This window comes from Pristiophorus japonicus, chromosome 14 (genome assembly GCF_044704955.1).
Source record: "Pristiophorus japonicus isolate sPriJap1 chromosome 14, sPriJap1.hap1, whole genome shotgun sequence".
In the NCBI taxonomy this organism is placed as follows: domain Eukaryota; kingdom Metazoa; phylum Chordata; class Chondrichthyes; family Pristiophoridae; genus Pristiophorus; species Pristiophorus japonicus.
The window spans coordinates 101,730,362-101,753,711 of NC_091990.1; the positions used below are offsets into that span (position 1 = coordinate 101,730,362).

Below are 23,350 nucleotides of genomic sequence, written 5' to 3' on the forward strand. Positions count from 1 at the left end.
TTATGGGGAGCGGTCAGAGAAGTGGAGCTGAGGCCATGATTCGATCAGCTATGACCTTATTAAATGGCGGAGCAGGCTCGAGAGGCCAGGTGGTCTACTCCTGCTTCCATTTCTTATGTTCTTATGCCTTTGCCAGGTCCACACTTGACTAATTGCAACAACTCAAATTCAAATTTTCCATCTTTGTTTTTAAATCCCTCATCATCTTGTCCCTCCCTATCTCTGTAACCTCCGCCAGCCTTACAACCCCCCTCTCCGGACACTCCGTTCCTCTGATTCAGGTCCTTTTTGCATCCCACCCCTGCTTCAGTTGCCAAGGCCTCATGTTCTGGAATTCCCACCTGAAACCCTTCCCCCTCTTCTGCTTTAAGACCTACTTAAAACCCATCTTGGACCAAGTTTATGGTTACCTCTACTAATATCTTTCATTGGATCGGCATCCATTTTCGTCTGATGATGTCCTGGGAAGCACCTTGGAATAATTTTCTACATTAGAAAGTACTATATAAATACAAATTGTTGTTGTAGCAGTGGACAGTCTTTTCAATTGAGGATGGGCATCACAGGCGATCCCAGTCATGCTCTCACACCTGACATAGATGCAAGTACACTTTGTAGCAGGAGCCACTGAACAGGGATTAGGTGATATTTCTCTCCTAACCGAGGGGCACAGAGGCAATTGTGAGCACCTTGGGCTCAATTTTCCCCAGTGAATTGCGCCGGGCAGGCTGCTCTTTTTGACCTAAGTTGAAAAATCAGTTTCCCCAATCAATTTGCACCAGTTACGATTTTTTTAGGTCAGATTCTTTTTCTGCCAAAGGGGGCGTAACCAGCCACCTATGCCAATTCTGGCCATTTAGGGAAGTTTGCCTTAGGCCAACGTATGTGGCCTCTCCAGAAAAACCTTCGGCAGAGTTACGCTATGCCAAAATGAAGAAATCCAATGCGGAAACTTCGAATTTTTTTTTGCCGTACTTAGGCCTCAAAAGAATCAGGCGTAACTCTTCAAGTGCACCAAAAATTGCTTTTGGAAAAATTGAGCCCCTTATTTTGATCAGCTAATTTGGTGCAGACTGAGGATCAATTGTGGGACATTTCTGGCCTATTTGGCTCAGTACAAGAGCACATGGTACATTTACCCACTGAGTGATCCTAGAGTTAATAACCAAATTCAATTTATGTTATATTAATTCTCATTTGTATCACTTCAAAGATGTGTAGAGTGGAGTTTGTATAGCTCTAAGTACATGCTGATCCCCAACAAGCTAGTTTTCAGTGGGCTCAAGTTTCGGCTCGAGTTGCTCCTATTTTTTTGGAGCAACTAGTTTAGAATGAAGTATCTTAGAAATTGCAATTCTCAGCATTTAGTTTGCTCCAATTCTAGTGAGTTAGAATAATTTCATTTTAGAACAGTTTCTTTTTCAAAAGGAGGTGTTAGCAGCCACTTATGCCTGTTTTGCAAATTTAGGCAGCGAAAACTTACTCCAAACTAACTTAAAATGGAGTAAGTGTAGATTTTTGTATGCTCAGAAAAACCTTGCCTACATTTTATAAATTAGGCGCAGGGGGTGAGAGATCGGGGTGGGGGGGAGGGGGCGGGGGGAAGGGAAGTTAGAGGGAAGTTAGGAGATTTTACAAGCATTCAACACTTCACTTTTACAAATAAAGAGCCATCATCAATAATAAATGATAAATAAATCAATACATCAACCAATAAATCAATCAAAAAATAAATTTTAAAAAATGTATGAAATATTAGTAGATTGTAATACTACAAACTGGAGGAGCTGTGATTGGGCAATAGCAAAGGGGCAGATGTTTGCGAGCAGGAAACAGTGTGTTGGAAGTGGAGACCAGATACAGCTTCAATACATATAGTAGCTATAGAAGGAGTCTGTCTGCTGTATGATCTGTATGTGGTGTCCAGTTCTGTAACTAGGCCTGAGAAGCAATTGAGCACAGCGTCGTAAGGCTAGCAGTGCAGAGGAAACACAATTTGCCAGTGCCTTGAATTTTGCTCTGGGTGAATGGTATCCTTACCATGGACAATTAATCCATCAGTGCCCTGTACCCTTCCACCCACCCCACCTTTGACTAGTGTTTGGATGCATGCTCAGGAGTCCAGCATTGGTGAAATCAGGCTGTCAAACAGTTGGCTTCCCCTGCCCCAAATAATCATGTGACAGGTAAATTAGTTTCACTCTCACCCCTTGGATTATCGTATTAATCCCCTCCCAATGAAGTTAACTCCTTCCCATTCACTTTAGAAGTATAATGATATTGCCTATGCAGAATCCACTCAGCAGCAACTTTTTTTCTTCTCCACAAAACACACATCCTCACCAATCTGTCCGAGAGCTGGTTCAGTCTAGTTATTTTTTTAATATACCTTGAACTCCAGCAGCCACATATTTCTGTTCTAATCTGTGTATTATGCAAATATTGTTAAAAGAAGCAGAATAATTTGTTTTGAGCACTGTTAGCTGCAGGAAGAATAGGGCAGTTTCAGATTATGTAGGCCCATATCTGAGGTGTTCCACTTCATTTTTGTCAAAACAAGTTTGTCAATTTAGTTTTTTCCTTCAGGCAGTATTGGCGACATCTTAAATATAAAGTGACAATAAACTGTAAGGGCTGTAGATTCCCAATCACAAATATGGATTGAATTTCCTGTTCATTTGATATCTCCTGCAGGCTCTAAGTGTATTTGATAACTGCAATCAACCAGAATATTTGCCACGATTTGGTTCTGTAACCTGTTTGGTTACCACTCACCTAATTTGCTTAAAATAATTTTCAGCCTCTCCACGATTTCATCAAGTGACTTCCCCATTTCAGACATGGCCCCAGCCATCTGCCAACAGCAAAGAAAGGTCAATTAAACACAGAAGAAGTGTCAGCATGGACTTAGATCTAACTACTCTACAATTCAAAAAACATTTCTTCCACCCTTTTCTTAAAATGTTTGACTCCCTGCTGGAGTAAGCTCCATACACTCATGTGTCACTACACTCTCAGCATAATCAATTGTTTTCTTGTTACAAGAAATGGCTTCAGGTTTCATTTTTAAGAAGAAAATTATCCAAATTATGATCTGTAATTCCAAAACAATAGTTAAGCCCTGAAATGACATGTAATAAAATGTTTTAATTCTGTTAATGAAAGCAGAGGCCCTGATCAGACACCAACATCCAGGGCCACTTTTGTATAACAGGGTTGTTATTTCAATCATCAGCCGTTAAGGGGATGTGTACAGTTTCTTGTTATTTGTCAGCTTTTCAAGTTTTCTCAGTTGACATGTATAAAAGTGTCAGCATATTGACAAAGTGGAAGCAACTCGACCCATGTACAGCAAGAATGTAAAGTAGTTGCAACAAAACCCATGACACCTATGCAAACAAAGTCATAACAGCGGAATGGCTACCTGCAGGCATTTTCACAAAGTTGGCATGCAGATACAGCAGGCGGTGAAGAAGGCAAATGGTATGTTGGCCTTCATAGCTAGGGGATTTGAGTATAGGAGCAGGGAGGTCTTACTGCAGTTGTACAGGGCCTTGGTGAGGCCTCACCTGAAATATTGTGTTCAGTTTTGGTCTCCTAATCTGAGGAAGAATGTTCTTCTATTGAGGGAGTGCAGCGAAGGTTCACCAGACTGATTCCCGGGATGGCAGGACTTACGTATAAGGAAAGACTGGATCGACTGGGCCTGTATTCACTGGAGTTTAGAAGGATGAGAGGGGATCTCATAGAAACATATAAAATTCTGACGGGACTGGACAGGTTAGATGCAGGAAGAATGTTCCCGATGTTGGGGAAGTCCAGTACCAGGGGACATAGTCTAATGATAAGGGGTAAGCCATTTAGGACTGAGATGAGGAGAAACTTTTTCACTCAGAGAGTTGTTAATCTGTGGAATTCCCTACCGTAGAGAGTTGTTGATGCCAGTTCATTGGCTATATTCAAGAGAGAGTGAGATATGGCCCTTACGGCTAAAGGGATCAAGGGGTATGGAGAGAATGCAGGAAAGGGGTACTGAGGGAATGATCAGCCATGATTTTATTGAAAGGTGGTGCAGGCTCGAAGGGCTGAATGGCCTACTCCTGCACCTATTTTCAATGTTTCTATGTTTATATATTCAGTCATTATATATACAAATACTAAAAAACAAATCTGTTACTCCTGTAGAGCAGGAACATTGAGTTCCAACTATGTAAATCAGTTCTCTCCTGTGTGCATTCAACCACTGAACCCTGAGCTCCAGTAAAAATAACATATCCAAGCCTGAGTATAAATAACTTCCCATCCTGGGACTGTGTTTTGCATTACTTATACTGTGTACTGTGTACTCTCAAGCATAGGCTAAAATAAATTGTTTATATTAAGTATCGAATAACTCCACAGGGCTAAGTACAGTGAGCTAGTTCAGGTATGACCTTACTCCAATTTATTTATTCTCAAAGTGAGGGTTCAACATGGCTGCCAATATTATATACAAGGCTTGCGCGTGTCTGCCAGTGACCATTAGGACTCCGACAGTCGCGCCCTCTGGTGGCAGGTAAAACCCAGTTAACATACATAACATCATTCCTCCCAAAGTCCTTGGTACAGGTTGTATTTACAAGTTGAGACGGTCCGGGGCCTTCCGCTCCCTGGTTGATCTTCTCAGTTCGAACCCAAGCATGGGTGAATTAGTAGGACCACTGCTGCATTGCGGACTAGTCGGTCTGACAGGACTGTCGGGGTTGGTAGTTTTGTCTTCGTGAATGACACAAAGTTCAACTGATGGTTGGATGTGTGTTGGTTCGTTGATGATGATGTCATCTTCAATTTGTTGTGGGTTGTCTGTAAATCACAGTTTGGTTTGGTCGTTGTACCTCTTGCACGTTTGGCCATTTAACAGTTTGGCTACAAACAGCCTGTTCCCCTCCTTGGCCAAAACGGTGCCAGCAACCCACTTTGGACCATGACCATAATTCAGGACAAATACAGGGTCATGAACAGCAATGTCACATGATACGGCCGCGCGATCGTGGTACCATTGCTGCCGTTGCTTTCTAGTTTCGACATGATCATTGAGATCCGGGTGTAAAAGGGAGAGCCTGGTTTTGAGGTCTCTCTTCATTAACAGCTCGGCAGAAGGGACCCTGGTGAGCGAGTGGGGTCTCATCCGGTAACTGAGCAGAATGCGGGACAAGCGGGTCTGTCGGGAGCCGTGAGTCGCGCATTTTAGGTTCTGCTTAATGGTTTGGACAGCCCACTCTGCTTGACCGTTAGACGTGGGTTTGAAAGGAGCAGACTTGACATGCTTGATGCCGTTCCGGGTCATAAACTTGTGGAACTCTAAACTGGTGAAACACAGTCCGTTGTCGCTGACAAGGACGTCAGGCAGGCCATGGGTGGTGAACATGGCCCGGAGGTTTTCAATAGTGGCTGTGGACATGCTGGATGACATGATTACGCATTCAATCCATTTGGAGTAAGCGACCATTACCACTAAAAACATTTTGCCGAGAAAGGGGCCGGCAAAGTCTATGTGGATCCTTGACCACGGTTTGGATGGCCTCCACAGGTGCGTTACTCGGTTGCATGCAATTGTTGCATTGATGCACGCATGACTCCAAGTCCGAGTCAATGCCGGGCCACCAAACATGAGATCTGGCAATGGCCTTCATCATGACAATGCCTGGGTGGATACTGTGTAAATCTCGCACAAAAGTTTCCCTGCCTTTTTTTGGCATAACAACACAATTACCCCATAACAGACAATCAGACTGAATTCATGTTTGCGGCGGCTATAAGGCTTAATTTCATCCTACATTTCCCTGGGAATGGCAGACCATTTAGGACACACCTTTTTACACTCAACAGTGGAGGATCCTGGCTGGTCCGGGTCCTAATTTGGCGAACAGTGACGGGTGACCCCTTGCTCTCGAAGGCATCCATGACCAGCAGCAAGTCTGTGGGTTGCGGCATTTCCACCCCAATTGTGGGCAATGGTAGCTGGTTAAGTGCATCAGCAGTTTTCAGTGCCTGGTCTGTGGCGGATGACATAATCACAAGCGGATAATGTCAGTGCCCATCTTTGAATACGGGATGAGGCATTGCTGTTTCTACCTTTGCTCTCAGAAAAAAATGAAATGAGCGGCTTGTGGTCTGTTTCAAGCTCAAACCGAAGCCCAAACATGTATTGGTGCATTTTTCTAACTCCATTTACACATACTAAAGCCTCTTTCTCTACCATACTATAGGCTCTTTCAGCCTTACACAGACTTCTGGATGCGCATGGAACTGGTTGGAGTTTGCCTGATACATTGGCTTGCTGGAGCACACAACCGACCCCATATGATGAGGCGTCGCAGGTCAGCACTAACCGCTTACATGGGTCATAGTGTACCAGTAATTTATTGGAACATAGCAGGTTCCTGGCCTTCTCAAAGGCTCTGTCTTGAGATTTGCCCAAACCCAGTCGTTACCCTTTCTCAGCAACATGTGCAAGGGCTCTAGCAATGTGCTCAAACTAGGTAGAAAGTTACCGAAATAGTTGAGAAGACCCAGGAATGAACGCAGTTCTGTCACACTCTGGGGTCTGGGTGCATTCTTCATGGCCTCTGTCTTCGAGTCCGTAGGTCTGATGCCGTCTGCTGCAATCTTTCTCCCCAGGAATTTGACTTCTGATGTCATGAAAACACACTTGGAGCGTTTCAGCCTGAGTTCCATTCTGTCCAGACGACATAGAACCTCTTCCAGGTTGTGCAGATGTTCGGTGGCGTCGCGACCGATGATCAGGATGTCATCTTGGAACACGACGGTTCTCGGGACGGACTTAAGCAAACTCTCCATGTTTCTCTGAAATATGGCTGCCGCTGAGCGAATTCCGAAAGGGCATATGTGGTATATAAACAGTCCTTTGTGCGTGGTGATGCACGTCAGTTTTTTCGAAGATTCAACCAGCTCCTGGGTCATGTAAGCGGAGGTCAGGTCCAATTTGGTGAACGACTACCCCCCCGCTAGCGTTGCAAACAGGTCGTCAGCCTTGGGTAACGGGTACTGATCCTGTATCAAGACTCGGTTGATCGTTACCTTGTAGTCGCTGCAGATCCTGACCGTGCCATCATTTTTCAACACCGGCACAATTGGAATGGCCCATTCGCTGAACTCGATTGGTAATATGATTCCTTTCCGTTGAAGTCTGTCCAGTTCGATCTCGACCTTCTCTCTCATCATATACGGTGATGGACGGGTCTTGCATCCGGGCCGAGGTGGATCTGCACCTTAGCTCCCATGAAGTTGCCGATGCCTGGTTTGAACAATGAGAGAAACTTGCTCCGCACTTGAGCACACGAAGCATCATCCACTGATGATAAGGCTTTAATATCGGTCCAGATCTATTTAATTTTCTCAAGCCAACTCCTGCTGTACTTCTTCGTCCTGTATCTTGAGTTGAGTTGCCTGTGCCACTTGACCCACGCTGGATCGATCATCCTCAGCCACATGGTGTGTTGCAGCACGCCCGCTCGGTTGCGGACACATTCGCTGAAGGTGCCCCACTTTTGCACAGCCTCTGCACACGTATTGCCTGAATCGGCACGGATGGACCCGATGATAGCCCCTGTGACGCCAACAAGGCGAGATTTGATTCACCCCCGATGGCGGACTTTGAGCAGTTACAGGTCGTACGAACGCGGATGAGTAGGCCCTGCCATGTGCAGCTCTGCTTGCCGACGATATTATTTAATGCACAGTACTTGCCAGTGAGTTTCGAAGCTAGGAAGATATCAGTTTTGAGTTTTCGTCTGTAGACATGCATGCCTGGGCGATCGTGATGGCCCTGCTCAGGTCTAGAGAGTCAGCAGCCAGCAGCTTTCGAAGGATGACCTCGTAGCCAATGCCAAGCACGAAAAAGTCCTGCAGCATTTCCTCCAACGCAGCTCCGAAGTTGCACAGCCCAGCGAGACACCTCAGGTCAGCGACAAATTCCGCCACGTCCTGGCCCTCGGAGCGATTCTGCGTTTAGAAATGATACCTCGCCATGATGATGCTTTCCTTTGGTTTAAAGTGGTTCCGAACCAGCATACAGAATTCATCCTAAGTCTTATCCACTGGTCGAGTCGGTGAGAGTAAATTCTTGATAAGGCCATAAATCTTTGACCCACAAACGGTGAGGAGAATCGCCCTGCGGTTAATTGCGTTATCGGTTCCTTCCAATCCGTTGGCTATGAAGTACTGGTTGAGGCGATCAGTGAAATCCTCTCAGTTTTCCCCTTCCGTGAATCTCTCCAAAATTCCAACAGACATGGTTGCGTGAAAGTTTGTATTTTTAACTCGTTGCCAATTATTAAGTAATGAATAACTCCACAAGGCTAAGTACAGTGAGCTAGTTCAGTCATGACCTTACTCTGGTTTATTTATTCTCAAAGTGAGGATTCAACATGACTGCCAACATTATATATACGGCTTGCACGTGTCTGCCAGTGACCATTAGGACTCGGACAGTCGCACCCTCCGGTGGCAGGTAAAACCCAGTTAACATACATAACAGTTTACTCAGCATTGCATTCATGGGTCAGTTATTCAGCTAATAACCTTCACCATCCTCTGGCATGCTGTCTGAGGGAGGGCATGTTGCATCTAATTTGAACATTTTAATCATAGCCACATTTCCAAATTCCAGTCTGCAATCCTTTGACATTTCTCAGTAAGGCAAACTCCACTGTGTTACTCTTTAATCATAGAGCAAACAATGTTTCAAACTCAAATTCTCAAAGCACAAGATCAAATCTGCCACAACTAACCTGATCTATTTTGTACAATGTATTTCTGTGAAGCTCTGAAGAGGAAAGCGCATTACTTTTTGTTCAAAAACCATAGCTTTTCATTTAAGAAAGAGAATTTTTTGCCACCGTGGAGAACTTCAAGTTATGTTCTTGACTGCAGAGAGGATGTTTCCCCTCATGGGGGAATCCAAAACTAGGGAGCATAGTTTCAGAATAAGGGGTCGTCCATTTAAAACAGAAATGAGGAGGAATTTATTTTCTCAGATGGTCGTGAGTCTTTGGAATATTCTACTCCAGAGAGCTGTGGTGGCTGGGTCTTTGAATATATTTAAGGCATAGACAGATTTTTGAGTGATAAGGGAGTAAAGGGTTATGGGAGCAGGGGGTGGAGTTGACCCAGGATTAGATCAGCCATGATATTGAATGGTGGAAAGGCTCGAGGGGCCAAATAGCCTACTCCTGCTCCTATTTCTTATGTTTTAATGACTCGTGACTCCTTGCAAATTGTGCCGGGGATAATTACAGGAAGCATCCTGGAGTGACTGAATTGCAGTTTCAAGCCCACCTGAGTTAGTGCTTCCTTTAAAATCTGCATTTGGTTTGAAGTAGTTCCCTGCACACCATTATTAGCAGTGAGTCAACCTTGGACCCTTGTTACAATTGATGTCACTGTGCCATGCATGCCAATGTAGAAAAAACCGTTTCCAAAAAAGCTGACACTGTCCCCAACTAGCTGAGTTCATGAATGACCCAGAAATGTGAAAACAAGTATATACAGACAAGTTTTGTAACTTGAAGTGTAAGCCTAATTCCCCGTTCCCAGCAGAGTAACATTCACAGGGAGCACATCATCGGAAAGCACAGGTGCATAGCTGTGTTTCTACCCCTGCAAATTAATGAAGGGAAAAGACCAACGTTCCGTCATCTGCTACAAAGGAATAAAAAGTATTAAGTACATGAAAGCTTGAAGCAGAAATACAAATGTTAAACGGCACACATTTGGTGGCAAAACTTTACATCAAAAATGATGCACTCTGGTCAATTTTAAGCACTTCAATACTTCATAGTTTAGAATTTGTTAATCTAAAAGGTGTAAAAACAATGTGACATTAGGATTTTCACCAGTTTAACTGAACCATAATTTAGTCAAAAGTTACAACAATAATCAGTCTCCTACATTCTAAACCCCAATTCACAAAGACATTCTACCTCCTCTGGTTCTAATTCACTGAGACATTGCATCCCATCTGACTTCCTATCTGGTCACCAAAAACCCCTCTTCTCCTCCAATTCAAATTGTTCATACTTGCACACTCCTTTCACTTCCCCTCAATTAAACCTGGCACTCTTCACCTCCCCAACCCAGTTCATCTAGTATTCTTATTCCATTACCTTAGTTCATGCTGGTACTTTTCCCTGTTCTCCTTTCCAGGTCAAACTGGCACTCTGCCTTTCACTCCCTCAGGTGATGTTGCCACTCTCATTCTTTCCCACCCTTAAGTGCCGCTCCAAAGCTTCTGTCCCCTTCATTACCAACCATTTCCCCCTTCAATCTATTGCTATCCATTTTCTTTCCCATTGCTTCTTCCTACTTACTTCATAAAGATCCATTTGCCTTCCACTGCCATCCATTTCCCCTCCTTTCATTGCCATCCATTCTCATCTGCCTGCTCATTTTTGCCTCTACTTGAGTATGGCTGCTAATATGCTTGACCAAGTTTCATAAGAACGCCCAGTACTACTGACAGCGATTGCAGTGTATGTATGATGTGCTTACAATGGTTCACACCTACAGTACACAGAGGCTGCAATCCCTGCCACTTGCTGCTGAGATAATGCTAAGAGAGAAGTGGGACCCAGTCTGTCACAACAGCAGCCTGACTTGGAGTGGAGGTCACTTCTGAATGTTATCAGCAAATGCTAACAAGGCCCCCAAAACACTGCTTGCCTGATGTGTGCAGTATTAAATCTGTAGATGAAACTGTCCACCAGAAGGTGAATGGCTGGGCAGCAGAGCTGTGCCCAGATATCAGCTATCAACACCAAAGCTAGATAAAAACAATCACTAAGTTAAAATAACAACCTGCATTTATATAGCGCCTTTAACGTAATAAAACTTCCAAGGCGCTTCACAGAAACATTATCAAACAAAATTTGACACCGAGCCACATAAGGAGATAATAGTACAGATGACCAAAAGCTTGGTGTTGGAGCAGATTTTTGGACATAATAAAGCCTAGGGGGACACTTGACTAGTATACCAAACATTTGTCCCCCCTCGAATGAATTTTGTAAGAGATAATACTGATGCATTATTGTATGCTTGCTTTTACTGGTTGTAGGAAGCCTGACACTCTTTTTTTCTCTCTGTGATAACAGGGGAATTAGGCCTCTTCTTTGATTATAATGGCCTGTCACAATGCGAGGCTGGCTTATATTAAGGGCCCAGCCTTGAACGGGTAATTGTATGAAAAGCTTTGTAAACCTAGTAATATAAGGACTGTTGCTAAGGCACGTGACGTAATTTGTAAGATAAAGGAACCTCACAGGCGATTTCAAATTGAGAAGTGGTTCAGCAGGCACGGGTCTCTAACACTTCTCCCAAAGCTTTGTCTCCGATTTAATAAACCTCTCTTTAAATACAGTCTCGGAAATATTTTTCCACAACATAATGGCGTCACGACAGGATACTGTCTGATCAGACGTGATCAATTAAGGCAGTATCTGGAATCTGGTGTTAGAGACTGAAAGAGAGGCGTACGGGCACGACGGGATAGTGTATAAGGTACGAGTAGGTAGATAGCAGGAGGAAGCTGACTAACCAGTTTGATTTTTTCCCTTTAGTAAATAAGGTCGGTGCGGTAGGGAACTGATCACTCCAACCTAGAGCTGAAACTCCGGTGGTAAGGAAACACGCTAGCTTTGTTGCGAAGACAAAAGGTCCCCACAGAGTAGTCGTGGCCGTGAGTATTACAGGAACAAAGGGAAACGTCCGAGACTGGCGAACATGGAAGGTAAGGAAGGGTATGTAAAACGCGGGCCGCCCGGGTCGTTAATTAATTAATTGTAACTTGCGTAATTACGTAATGCCATAAAAAGCTGATAGTGACTATCTTAAGCGATATATGGATCCAAAAATAGAGCCGGCCAACCAATTAATAAGCTTTGTTGAATGAAGAGAGCTTTTTGTGAATATCTGTCTTGAGTGAGAGTCCTGTGTGATTTTTGACTGCGGAATGTATGTTTCTGAAAGTCTGTTTGGAAAATTAGTGCAGCTTTACCCACTTTTCCAACAGAGTGAAAGTTTATTTAACCCTTTGTAGTGCTGTCCTGTATGTGGGAAGTTTTAAGGCATTTTAAGTTAGGAACGCAGGTGTGGATATATTCGGATGATAAGTTACGGAGCTAGGAAATGCACAAAGGATTGGTTTGTTGAGTAAAAGATAAAAAATACATGGTCCCGGTGGTTAAAAAAAGAATTTATTTGACACGCTCACTTACTTGTCGAAAGAAAACATGCAATGATTGATTACAGTGGGTTGAAAGACATAAATTTAGTCTAGGAATGAGATAAAGAATGCCTTTTAAAACGCTCCCATTTTGCTTTGTGTAAAACCTTGACACGAAAGCTTCTAGCTCAGTAAAAAAAAAGGGTTTTAAATTGGCATTACAAAATTTGAAGTGAGATTTGGAGATATTAAGAGACAGCACAGCAAAATACTGAGATGGATTCTAAACTAAAAAAAAATTAATTAAATTAAATCTGGTCTCTTAAAGAAAAAAGGAGGAAATAAAACTAAAAGGTTTAGAAACAATCTAGAAATATCTTCAGGGATCAGGTCAAACTCCTGGGCGAGTGGCGAACTATCTGCGAAGGTATAAAAGGGACTTTTGAAAAAAGGTTAAAACAGCAAGCTTTGGCAGTTTAGAAAATACATTTTAACGACATTGCAACTGGAATTTGAGATAACGAAAAAACAGCCCTCAAAGCCTACGTGCTAGACTCTGTTCTAGTTATGGAGAAAAGAAAAAGATAAAGACGCAACTTTGAAAGTAAACAAATTGAACGATTGGAAAGAAAAAGTGTCTTCAATTGTCTGATGATTTTAAATTAACAAATTTACGGAGTCACGAGCCTTCCGTGTAAAATACAAAACCTAATTTGAAGAAAGGTGATCTGAAAAAAAAAGACGTAACGCACTAATTAGGTGCTGGAAAAATAAAAAGGGGTGTTTGCGATGGAAAAAGACATAACTTACTAAATACCAGTTGACATCAGCTGAGAATAGAAGCTCTTTTAGCAGCCAGTGATAAACCAAAACAGGTAGCGGTTATTAAAATTAAAGCCCACAAGAGGAAGCCAAACCAAACCAGTCCAGATTGGCTGAGTCACCAGGGAATAAAGCTGCAGACGTAGCTGCACAGAAGGCATTAGAACAGGAGGAGTGTGAGGAAGCCTCAGTCAGTGCCGCTGGGGCCCGAGACGAACAGATAAGTATTGAGAAACTACACCAGGACACTTCTGAGGAGAAAATAGGTATGTGGACAAAGCAGGGCGCAACGCAAGGGAAGGATAACGTTTGGAGACGAAACGACAAGGTAATGGCGCCTGAATGCATACAGAATACCTTATTGGAGTTGCATCATGGCCTGTCTCATTCAGGACGAGATGCCATGACCGGAAGTCTTGGGAGAGATTGGTGGTGGAAAGGGATGGGGAGAGATATTGCCAAACATTGCCATCGATGCGTTACGTGCGCACAATATAATCCAGGCAGGCCCATAAAAATTAAAATGGGACACCAGCCCCGTCCACGGGGGCCATGGGAACAAGTACAAATTGATTTCACAGGTCCTTTGCCTCCATCACATGGAAAAAGATATTGCCTAGTGATTATAGATCAATTTACCCGGTGGGTGGAAGCTTTCCCCACACGTGATTGCACTGCCTCAACAGTGGCAAGGATATTGACCGAGCAGGTGATTCCCCAATGGGGGGGGGGGGGGGGGGGAAGTGCCCCTTCAAATAGATTCCGACCAAGGCACCCACTTCACCGGGAAGATTATAAAAACAATATGCCAGCTGATGGGCATAAAACAAAAATTCCAGATCCCCTACCACCCGCAGAGTTCTGGGATGGTAGAGCGCATGAACCGTACCCTTAAGAAGGCCCTGGCAAAGGCCATGAAAACGTCAGGAAAAACGTGGACAGAAGTATTACCCATTATATTGATGAAGTTAAGAGCCACGACAAACCGGACAACCGGATTAACCCCTTATGAACTAATGACAGGAAGGGCGATGCAATTACCAGAGAACATCATAACAGGTGGGGCCGATGTAGGCCCATTAAAAGACAAAATAAAACGGTATGTTTTGGAACTAAGTACTCAATTAAAAGGGATGCGTAAATCAGTTAGGGACAATCAAGAAGAAAGAGACGCGGAAGCAGAACTTACAAAGCTTCCTGAAGTCCCGTTGGCGGGAAGTCGCGTTATGGTAAGGGTCCTCCCGGGAAAACCGGGGTTTGCCCCAAAATGGATAGGACCATATGAGGTTATAATCAGTGGGGATACTTGTGCCTGCATCGATATTAAAGGGAACGGGCAATGGAAGCATTGGACCCAGCTTAAGGTTTTTGAACCAGCCGTTTAGCACACGTATTAGTTGTTGTTGTTGTCCATTTACAGATTGACAGCGAGAGATTCTTCAAGCAAGCCATACGGCCATTTTGCCTTTGACTATTTGTTAAATATAGAGTAATAAGATGAAATTATATGTTGCGATCGGTGCGATTATCATAGTTCGTGTTGGGTCCGGCCTGCTAGCTAGACCGAAGCGAGAGTTACATGTGAATACCTTTTTGTACATGTCTTCTATTTATGCGCAAATTGGGAACCTTTCTAGTTGCTGGGTATGTTCGCACATCCCCATACATAGCAAAGGAGGCATCCCCTTGAGGTCAATCTCCCTTAACATTTCGGAAGTAGCGGAGTGGGTAATGCGACAAAACGGTACAGGAGAAGTAAATGATACTTGGAATCAGAGTGGGGATAAAGAAACGTGGAGATCGGGGGGTTACCTTTTGGATACATTTGACGGATGGTACCAGCCGGAATATAATAGGTCGGTACGACCCCCGTTCCTGGTTTTGACCAACACCTCAGGAATTGGAAGGCCCACCGCTGACATTTGTTTTACTAGAAACCTGACCGGTGAGGAAACAGGTTTTGTAGTAGGATATAGCAATTGTACGCAATACTTTAACCTCACCAGGTGGAACATAACAGACGGCAAAACAACAAACCAGGGGTTCTTTGAAATGAATGGTTTGAAGAATCAGACAAGTAGCCAGGACTGGGAGCCTAAAATTAGGTGGCGACGGGGGCTGAGAGAGAGAGAGATTGGGATCGAATCTAACAGCATACAATGGCACTTATTTTGTGTGTGGGTACAAGGCCTACCCCTGGTTGCCTCAGGACTGGAGAGGGTCCTGTTATTTGGGATATGTGGTCCCCTTCGTCAGACGGGTACGTACTTTAGCAGAAGTACAAATGCCAGATCGACTAAGACGAGGATCTTACCCCGGTAGAGAGGCTATTTGGGGTCATGATGCTCCCATTCGGGATAGGACGCACCATGGATGAATTACGTAAGAGAGAGGAACGGATAGCTAACGACACTGCTGAAGCAATGGAGGGCATAACGGCTGAAATGGCAGCCATACGCACAATGGTACTCCAGAACCGAATGGCCCTAGATTATATACTAGCACAAAGTGGGGGCACATGCGCCTTAATTGGAGCTGAATGTTGTACTTACATTCCCGATAAGTCAGAAAACATAACCAACCTCGCTGATCACATAAGAAGGGAGGTAAAGAAGTTATCCATGCCAGTAGGAGGACCTGGCTGGTTTGACTGGCTATTAGGGGAATCCTGGGGGTCCTATCTTATGCATGAAGTAATTATTCTGGTTGTAATAATAATTACTTGCTGTCTGATTATCAGGTGTTTTAATATCTGCTGTAAAGTTATGATGGCCCGACTGATGCCAGTAGCCAGTGTAATCGCCGAAGAAGTACACCTGATGGAAATACTGAAGACACAAAGGATGAAGAAACAGATGACGTTGACACCGACCACTATCTTTGAAGGGTTGCCTAGAGCTACGGGCAAGGTGGATATACGGAACACCAGGGAAGTAACATACCCCAAAGGCCGTAACACCATGCTACCATCATTGTGGTCATCTGGATTTCGTGAACATCCTCCAGGACCAAAAGGGGGAACTGTTGGAGCAGATTTTTGGACATAATAAAGCCTAGGGGGACACTTGACTAGTATACCAAACATTTGTCCCCCCTCGAATGAATTTTGTAAGAGACAATACTGATGCATTATTATATGCTTGCCTTTATTGGTTGTAGGAAGCCTGACACTCTTTTTTCTCTCTGTGATAACAGGGGAATTAGGCCTCTTCTTTGTTTATAATGGCCTGTCACAATGTGAGGCTGTATTATATCAAGAGCCCAGCCTTGAACGGTAATTGTATGAAAAGCTTTGTAAACCTAAGAATATAAGGACTGTTGCTAAGGCACGTGATGTAAAGTGACATAATTTGTAAGATAAAGGAACCTCGCAGGCGATTACAAATTGAGAAGTGGTTCAGCAGGCGCGGGTCTCTAACACTTCTCCCAAAGCTTTGTCTCCGATTTAATAAACCTCTCTTTAAATACAGCCTCGGAAATATTTTTCCACAACACTTGGTCAAAAAGGACTGTCTTTAAAGAGGAAAAAGAGGTAGAGAGGCAGAGAGGTTTAGGGAGGGAATTCCAGAACTTAGGACCTCGGCAGCTGAATCATGCCCGCCAATGGTGGAGTTACTCACTGCAGTTAACCCTTCACTCTGTGAGGCAGCACAGAGAGAAACATCTGGCCTGGAATTTTCTGTACCTGGGCGCGTCGGGTATGGGCAGTCGGCATGGAGGGTCGTGACCCTGTTGTTGCTTCCATCCCGCTGCTGAGATCAACTCTGCTCTAATAGGGCTTCTTAAGCACACCTTGCGTGTTACCCGGCACTATTAAATGGTGCAGGCCTGCTTATGTCATCAAGTACACATTTTCAGCCGAGAGATTTAAAGTGGCCATTTTAAAGTAGTCATGGCCACATTATATTTGAAGGTTCAAATGCAACTATTTAAGAAAGGAGGGAGAGAGAAAATGGGGAACTACAGACCAGTTAGGCTGATATCAGTAGTGGGGAAAATGCTAGAATCTATTTTTAAGGACATGGAAACAGGGCACTTAGAAAATAATAATAGGATTGGACAGGGTCAACATGGATTTATGAAAGGGAAATCATGTTTGACGAATCTGTTAGGGGTTTTTTGAGGTTGTAACTAGCAGAATAAATAAGGGGGAACCAATGGGTATGGTGTATTTGGATTTTCAGAAAGCATTCAATAAAGTGCCACACAAGAGGTTATTAAACAAAATTAGGGCTTATGGGATTGGGAGTAATATACTAACATGGATTGAGGATCGGTTAACAAACAGAAAACTGAGAGTAGGAATGAACGGGTCATTTTCGGGTTGGCAGATGGTAACTAATGGGGTACCGCAAGGATCAGTGCTTGGGCCTCAGCTATTCACAATCTATATCAATGATTTGGATGAGGAGACTAAATGTAATATATCCAAGTTTTCTGATGAAACTAAGCTAGGTGCGAATGCAAGTTGTGAGGAGGATGCAAAGAGGCTTCAAGGGAATATAGACAGGCTAAGTGAGTGGGCAAGAACTTGGCAAATGGAATATAATGTGGAGAAATGTGAAGTTATCCACTTTGGTAGGAAAAATAGAAAAGCAGAGTATTTTTTAAATGCTGAGAGATTGGAAAATGTTGGTGTTCAGAGGGACAGTCTTTGTACACGAAGCACTGAAAATTAGCAGATACAGCAAGCAATTAAGAAAGCAAATGGTATGTTGGCCTTTATTACAAAAGGATTTGAGTATAGAGTAAAGTTGTCTTACTGCAATTATACAGGGCCCTGGTGAGACCACACCTGGAATACAGTTTTGGTCTCCTTACTTAAGGAAGGATATGCTTGCCAAAGAGGGAGTGCAACAAAGGTTCACCAGACTGATTCCAGGGAATGTCCTATGAGGAGACATTGAGTAGACTTGGTTGATATTCTCTAGAGTTTAGAAATTCTTACAGGGCTTAACAGTGTAAATGCAGGGAGGATGTTTCCCCTGGCTGGGGAATCTAGAACCAGGGGTCACAGTCTCAGAATAAGAGATCGGCCATTTAGGACTGAGATGAGGAGACATTTCTTCACTCAGATGGTGAACCCTTGGAATTCTCTACTCCAGAGACAAAGAGAGGCTGGCTCCAAATTGCAGAGGAGGTTAACAGCAGGGATGTGTCCAGGAGGACCTGGCGATGCAGTGCCGGAAACATTTCAATTATCTCATTAGATCAGGAAAGGTGTGAACAAAGCCACACTCAAATTCATTCTGCTGTGCCTCTCATCACATCCCCAACTCTACTACTGCACGACCTTACTCACACCAACATACCTTGCACATCCACCCATCCCTCTCTTTCTATCAACATTATTACATCCCCATCTTACTAGTCACCCCTCACACTCATCCTAATGCAATCATACCAACTAACACGCAAGGACGCCACTTGGCATTGCCACCCCAATCCATCATAATCTCCCTCTAAAGATGTAACCCATGCACTCCTTACACTCATTCCATCACTCTCACTCGGCCTTCTCTTCTTTCCACTCCATTTCTTCTTCAAGCAGAGGCCCAACCAGTCCCCATCCACCACCAGTCTCCTCCGCCTGGCTGAACTTGTTCTCACATTGAACAACTTCTCCTTTAACTCCACTCACTTTCTCCAAATTAAAGATGTTGCTATGGGAACCCGCAGGGGTCCTAGTCATGCCTGCCTTTTTGTGGGATATGTGAAATATTCTTTGTTCCAGTCCTACTCGGGTTCCCTCACTCACCTCTTTTTCGAGTACATTGATAACTCTACTGGTGCCGTTTCCTGCTCTCAACCTGAACTAGAAAATTTCATTCACTTTGTATCCAATTTCCACCCTTCCCTCACCTTCACATGGTCCATCTTCGACTCATCCTTTCCCTTCCTCGACTTCTCTGTCTCCATTTCTGGGAATAGACTATTGACAAACATTCACTATAAGCCCATTGACTTCCACAGCTACCTGGACTGCACTTCCTCCCACCCCACATCCTGTAAGGACTTCATTCCATTCTCTCAGTTTCTCCGTCACATCTGCTCTGATGACATCATCTTCCACATTAGTGCAACACCTGCCCTTTTACCTCCTCCCTTCCCACTGTCCAGGGCCCCAAATACTTCTTCCAGGTGAAACAGCAATTTACTTGTACTTCTTTCAATTTAATATACTGTATTTGCTGCTCACGATGTGGTCTCCTCTACATTGGGGAGATCAAACACAGATTGGGTGATCGCTTTGCGGGACACCTCCGTTCAGTCCGTAAACGTGACCCCGAGCTTGCGGTCGTCTGTCACTTTAATTTCTCACTCCACTTCCACGGCTCCGTCCTCCTACACTGTTCCAATAAAGCTCAACATAAGCTCGAGGAACAGCACCTCATCATTCATTTAGGCACTTTATACAGCCTTCTAGACTCAACATCGAGTTCAACAATTTCAGACCATCATTTCTGCCCATATTTTGCTCCCTTCCCTCGACTTTTAAACCCCCCCGCACCCCGCACACCAATCTTATGTATTTTTCTGTTTCCCATGGCAGCAGGTAATTATTCCGCCATTCACACCCTATCTGGACTAATCTTTTTCTAACTTCTGTCATTACCATCTCAAGTCAGCCCATCATCCCTTTCATCTCTCAAATCTCTCTTGTCTTCCACCCAATCACAGACCCTCCCTTTTGTTCTTTCCTCCCCTACCCCTTCAGTGCTCCTTAAGAATCTGTTCATTTCAAACATTCGCCAGTTCTGACGGTCGTCAACTGAAACGTTAACTCTGTTTCTCTCTCCAAAGATGCTGCCTGACCCACTGAGATTTCCAGCATTTTCGGGTTTTATTTCACATTCCAGCATCCGCAGAATTATGCTTTTATGTTCACTTTTTTCCTTCCTTGCAGAAGCAAGTGCACAATAAGAGGGAGAGTGAGACGACTGGAGATGGCTCGCCATCATTTGCCACACTCACAAGAGCAGAGGAGGCTGTGTTAGAAGTATCGGGAAATATTAAGGGGAACTTAACATTAACTAAAACATCCATTGGCTACTCTTGAGAAGGTACCTCTGTCTCATCTTTCTCTTCTGCATTCTTCTACGAGGTGCTACCTCTGTGTGTTCGTCAGAGGTAGAAACAGCCTGCTCACTTTCCTGCTATGATTGCTTAAGCACTCTTGGCGGATGTTCTCTGGGTTTTGGAGCCTGTGATGGCCTCACCAATGTCTGCTCCTTCTGCGACTGTGCAAGGGCTGACTTGGCCATCGTGATCCGCGGAGCCATCTGGGGATCTGACTGAGCAGCTGGCAGTGTAAGTGCTTTGAGATGAGCCCACACTTCCATATCCCGCTCAATGTTTTCCCTCTCATGGGCCACTCGCACTTCCCTGCTGGAGAGCAGCTTGCTGCACATCAGTGAGGCCACAAGGACCCACATCTTCACTGGCATCCCTCCTAGATAGGAAGTCTATGAGCCTCTGCCATCTATGCTCCATAGATAGCCATCTATTATCTGTAGAACATAAGAACTAGGAGGAGTAGGCCATTTGGCCCCTCAAACCTGCTCCGCCATTTAACAAGATCATGGCTAATCTGATCATGGACTTAGCTCCACTTCCCTGCCCGCTCCCCATAACCCTTTATTCCCTTATCGATCAAAAATTTGTCTAAGCCACCTTAAATATATTCAATGACCCAGCCTCCACAGCTCTCTGGGGCAGAGAATTCCACGGATTTACAACCCTCTGAGAGAAGAAACTCCTCCTCATCTCAGTTTTAAATGGGTGGCCCCTTATTCTGAGACTATGTCCCCTAGTTTTAGTTTCCCCTATGAGTGGAAATATCCTCTCTGCATCCACCTTGTCGAGCCCCTTCATTATCTTATATGTTTCGATACGATCACCCTTCATTCTTCTGAACTCCAATGTGTATAAGCCCAACCTACCTTCATAAGTCAACCCCTCATCTCCAGAATTAACCTAGTGCACCTTCTCTGAATAGCCTCCAATGCAAGTATATCATTCCTTAAACACAGAGACCAAAACTGTACGCAGTACTCTGGGTGTGGTCTCAAGAATACCCTGTACAGTTGTAGCAGGACTTCTCTGCTTTTATACTCTATCCCCCTTGCAATAAAGGCCAACACAAACGCACTGATCTCATCCTTTATTAACAGAGCTACCCCACCTCCTTTTCTTTTCTGTCTGTCCTTCCGAATTGTCAAATACCCCAGAATATTTAGTTCCCAGCTTTGGTCACCTTTCAACCACGTCTCTGTAATGATGATCAGATCATACCCATTTGTATCTACAGAAGATGCTGGAAATCTCAGCAGATCAGGCGACATCTGTGGAGAGAAAGCAGAGTTAATGTTTCAGGTCGACGACCCTTCGTCAGGTCATCGATTTGAAATGTTAACTCTGCTTTCACTCCACAGATGCTGCCTGACCTGCTGAGATTCCCAGCATTTTCTGTTTTTAATTCCAGATTCCAGCATCCGCAGTATTTTGCTTGTGTCCCATTTGTATCTATTTGCGCCATGAACCCCTCTATTTTGTTACGAATGCTGCGAGCATTCAGATAAAGAGCTTTTAAATTTGGTTTTTTTAACCATTTGTTCCTGCTTTGACACCACTTTTATGTTTTTACATTCTGTTCCTTCCTGTCACGCTCTGGTTTTCATTTCCCTCAGTGCTACCCTGCTCTACTGCCTTCTCCTTATTCTTTGACTTATTAAATTTCCGCTTACCTGTACCTTCCCCCCTACTAATTAGTTTAAAGCCTTCTCTACAGCCCTAGTTATTCGATTCGCCAGGACCCTTGTCCCAGCACGGTCTAAGTGGAGCCTGCCCAACGAACACCTTCCTCTTATCTCAGTATTGGTGCCTCACGAAACAAAACCCATTTCTTCCACACCAGTCTTTGAGCCACGTGTTTAACTCTCTGATCTTATTTGCTATGCAAATTTGCTCGTGGCTCAGGTAGCAATCTAGAGATTATTACCTTTGGGGTTCTGCTTTTTAATTTGGCCCCTAGCTGCTCATAATCGCTCAGCAGAACCTCTTTGTTTCTTTGTTTGTCCTACCTATGTCGTTGGTACCCACTTGGATCACAGCAACTGGATTTTCCCCTCCCACTCCAAGTTCCTCTCCAGCCCAGAGGCAACACAGCCTTCAGGACTCATGCTCTCGGCTGCAGTGAACAGTATCAATCCCCCTAATGCTACTGTCCCCTACCACTACTTACTCTTACTCTTTTTACTCCCCCCACTTGAATGTACCCCTGTACCACAGTTCTGTGGTCAATTTGCTCATCCTCCCTGGTGCGCTATGTTCCGCTGGGTGCAACAGACCACGACGATTCTGGAGACCCTGGCTGGTGCGTACTGAAGGTCTCTTCCAGATCTGTCAAGGCATTTGAAGCACATTTTGAGTATGCCTATTGTCTGCTCTATGACACATCTGGTGGAAATGTAGCTTTCATTGTATCTATCCTGGGCCTCAGCACTTGGTCTCCTCAAGGGTGCCATGAGGCACGTCTTCAGTGGATAGCACTTGTCTCCAAACAACCAGCCGGAAAGACTATGTGGAGGAGCGAAGAACTGACGGAGGGTGGACTAGCGAAGGTTGAAAGAGTCTTGGCAGCTGTTATGTATGCAACCCTATGTAACCATCATTCTACCGCCACCAGAGGGCGTAACATTTGGAGTCACAAGGGATCCCAGCATCGCTTGGGAGCACTGTATATAAGCAGGCCTCCCATGCTTCAGCAAGAGTTAGAATAAAGAGACTAAGGTCACACTTACTCACGTCTACAGTACTCAATCACATTACTTTATTATGGACATAATAACGGGCGATGAGATAACGAACCATCATGCGAAAATGCAGAGAACTTTTGGTATCCTGGAGAAGTTCTCAAAAGGCGATTCACAGACAGCCACGAGCAACCTGAAGAGGACACTACCAACTTTGAACCTCCGACACACACACAAGTGGCAACCGACATCACGGTTGACCACGAAGCTGAACTCATCATCCCCAGCAGCCCAGCAAGGCCAGCTGCGCAGCAGCCCAGCGAAGAACCAACCAATTCACCTGCAATTGCATTTGTACCGAGACGATCGACTAGGGAACGAAAAGCCCCAGATCGTCTCACCCTGTAAATAAGTGTACTATTGACTTTGGGAGGGAGTGATGTTATGTATGCAACCCTATGTAACCAGCATTCAACCGCCACCAAAGGGCATATCTGCTGGAGTCCCAAGGGATCCCAGCATCCCTTGGGAGCACTGTATATAAGCAGAC

General features: G+C 44.4%; 1 protein-coding gene across 2 annotated transcripts in view; it reads right to left on the reverse strand.

The window, feature by feature from the left end:
- Positions 1-23,350, reverse strand: part of tkfc (triokinase/FMN cyclase) — a 178,062-nt gene that overhangs the window by 105,620 nt on the left and 49,092 nt on the right. For both annotated transcript variants that reach the window (XM_070899421.1, XM_070899422.1), the window contains one exon: positions 2,776-2,854. In XM_070899421.1, coding sequence (XP_070755522.1) covers positions 2,776-2,854 — 79 coding nt within the window. The remainder of the gene's footprint in view (positions 1-2,775; positions 2,855-23,350) is intronic.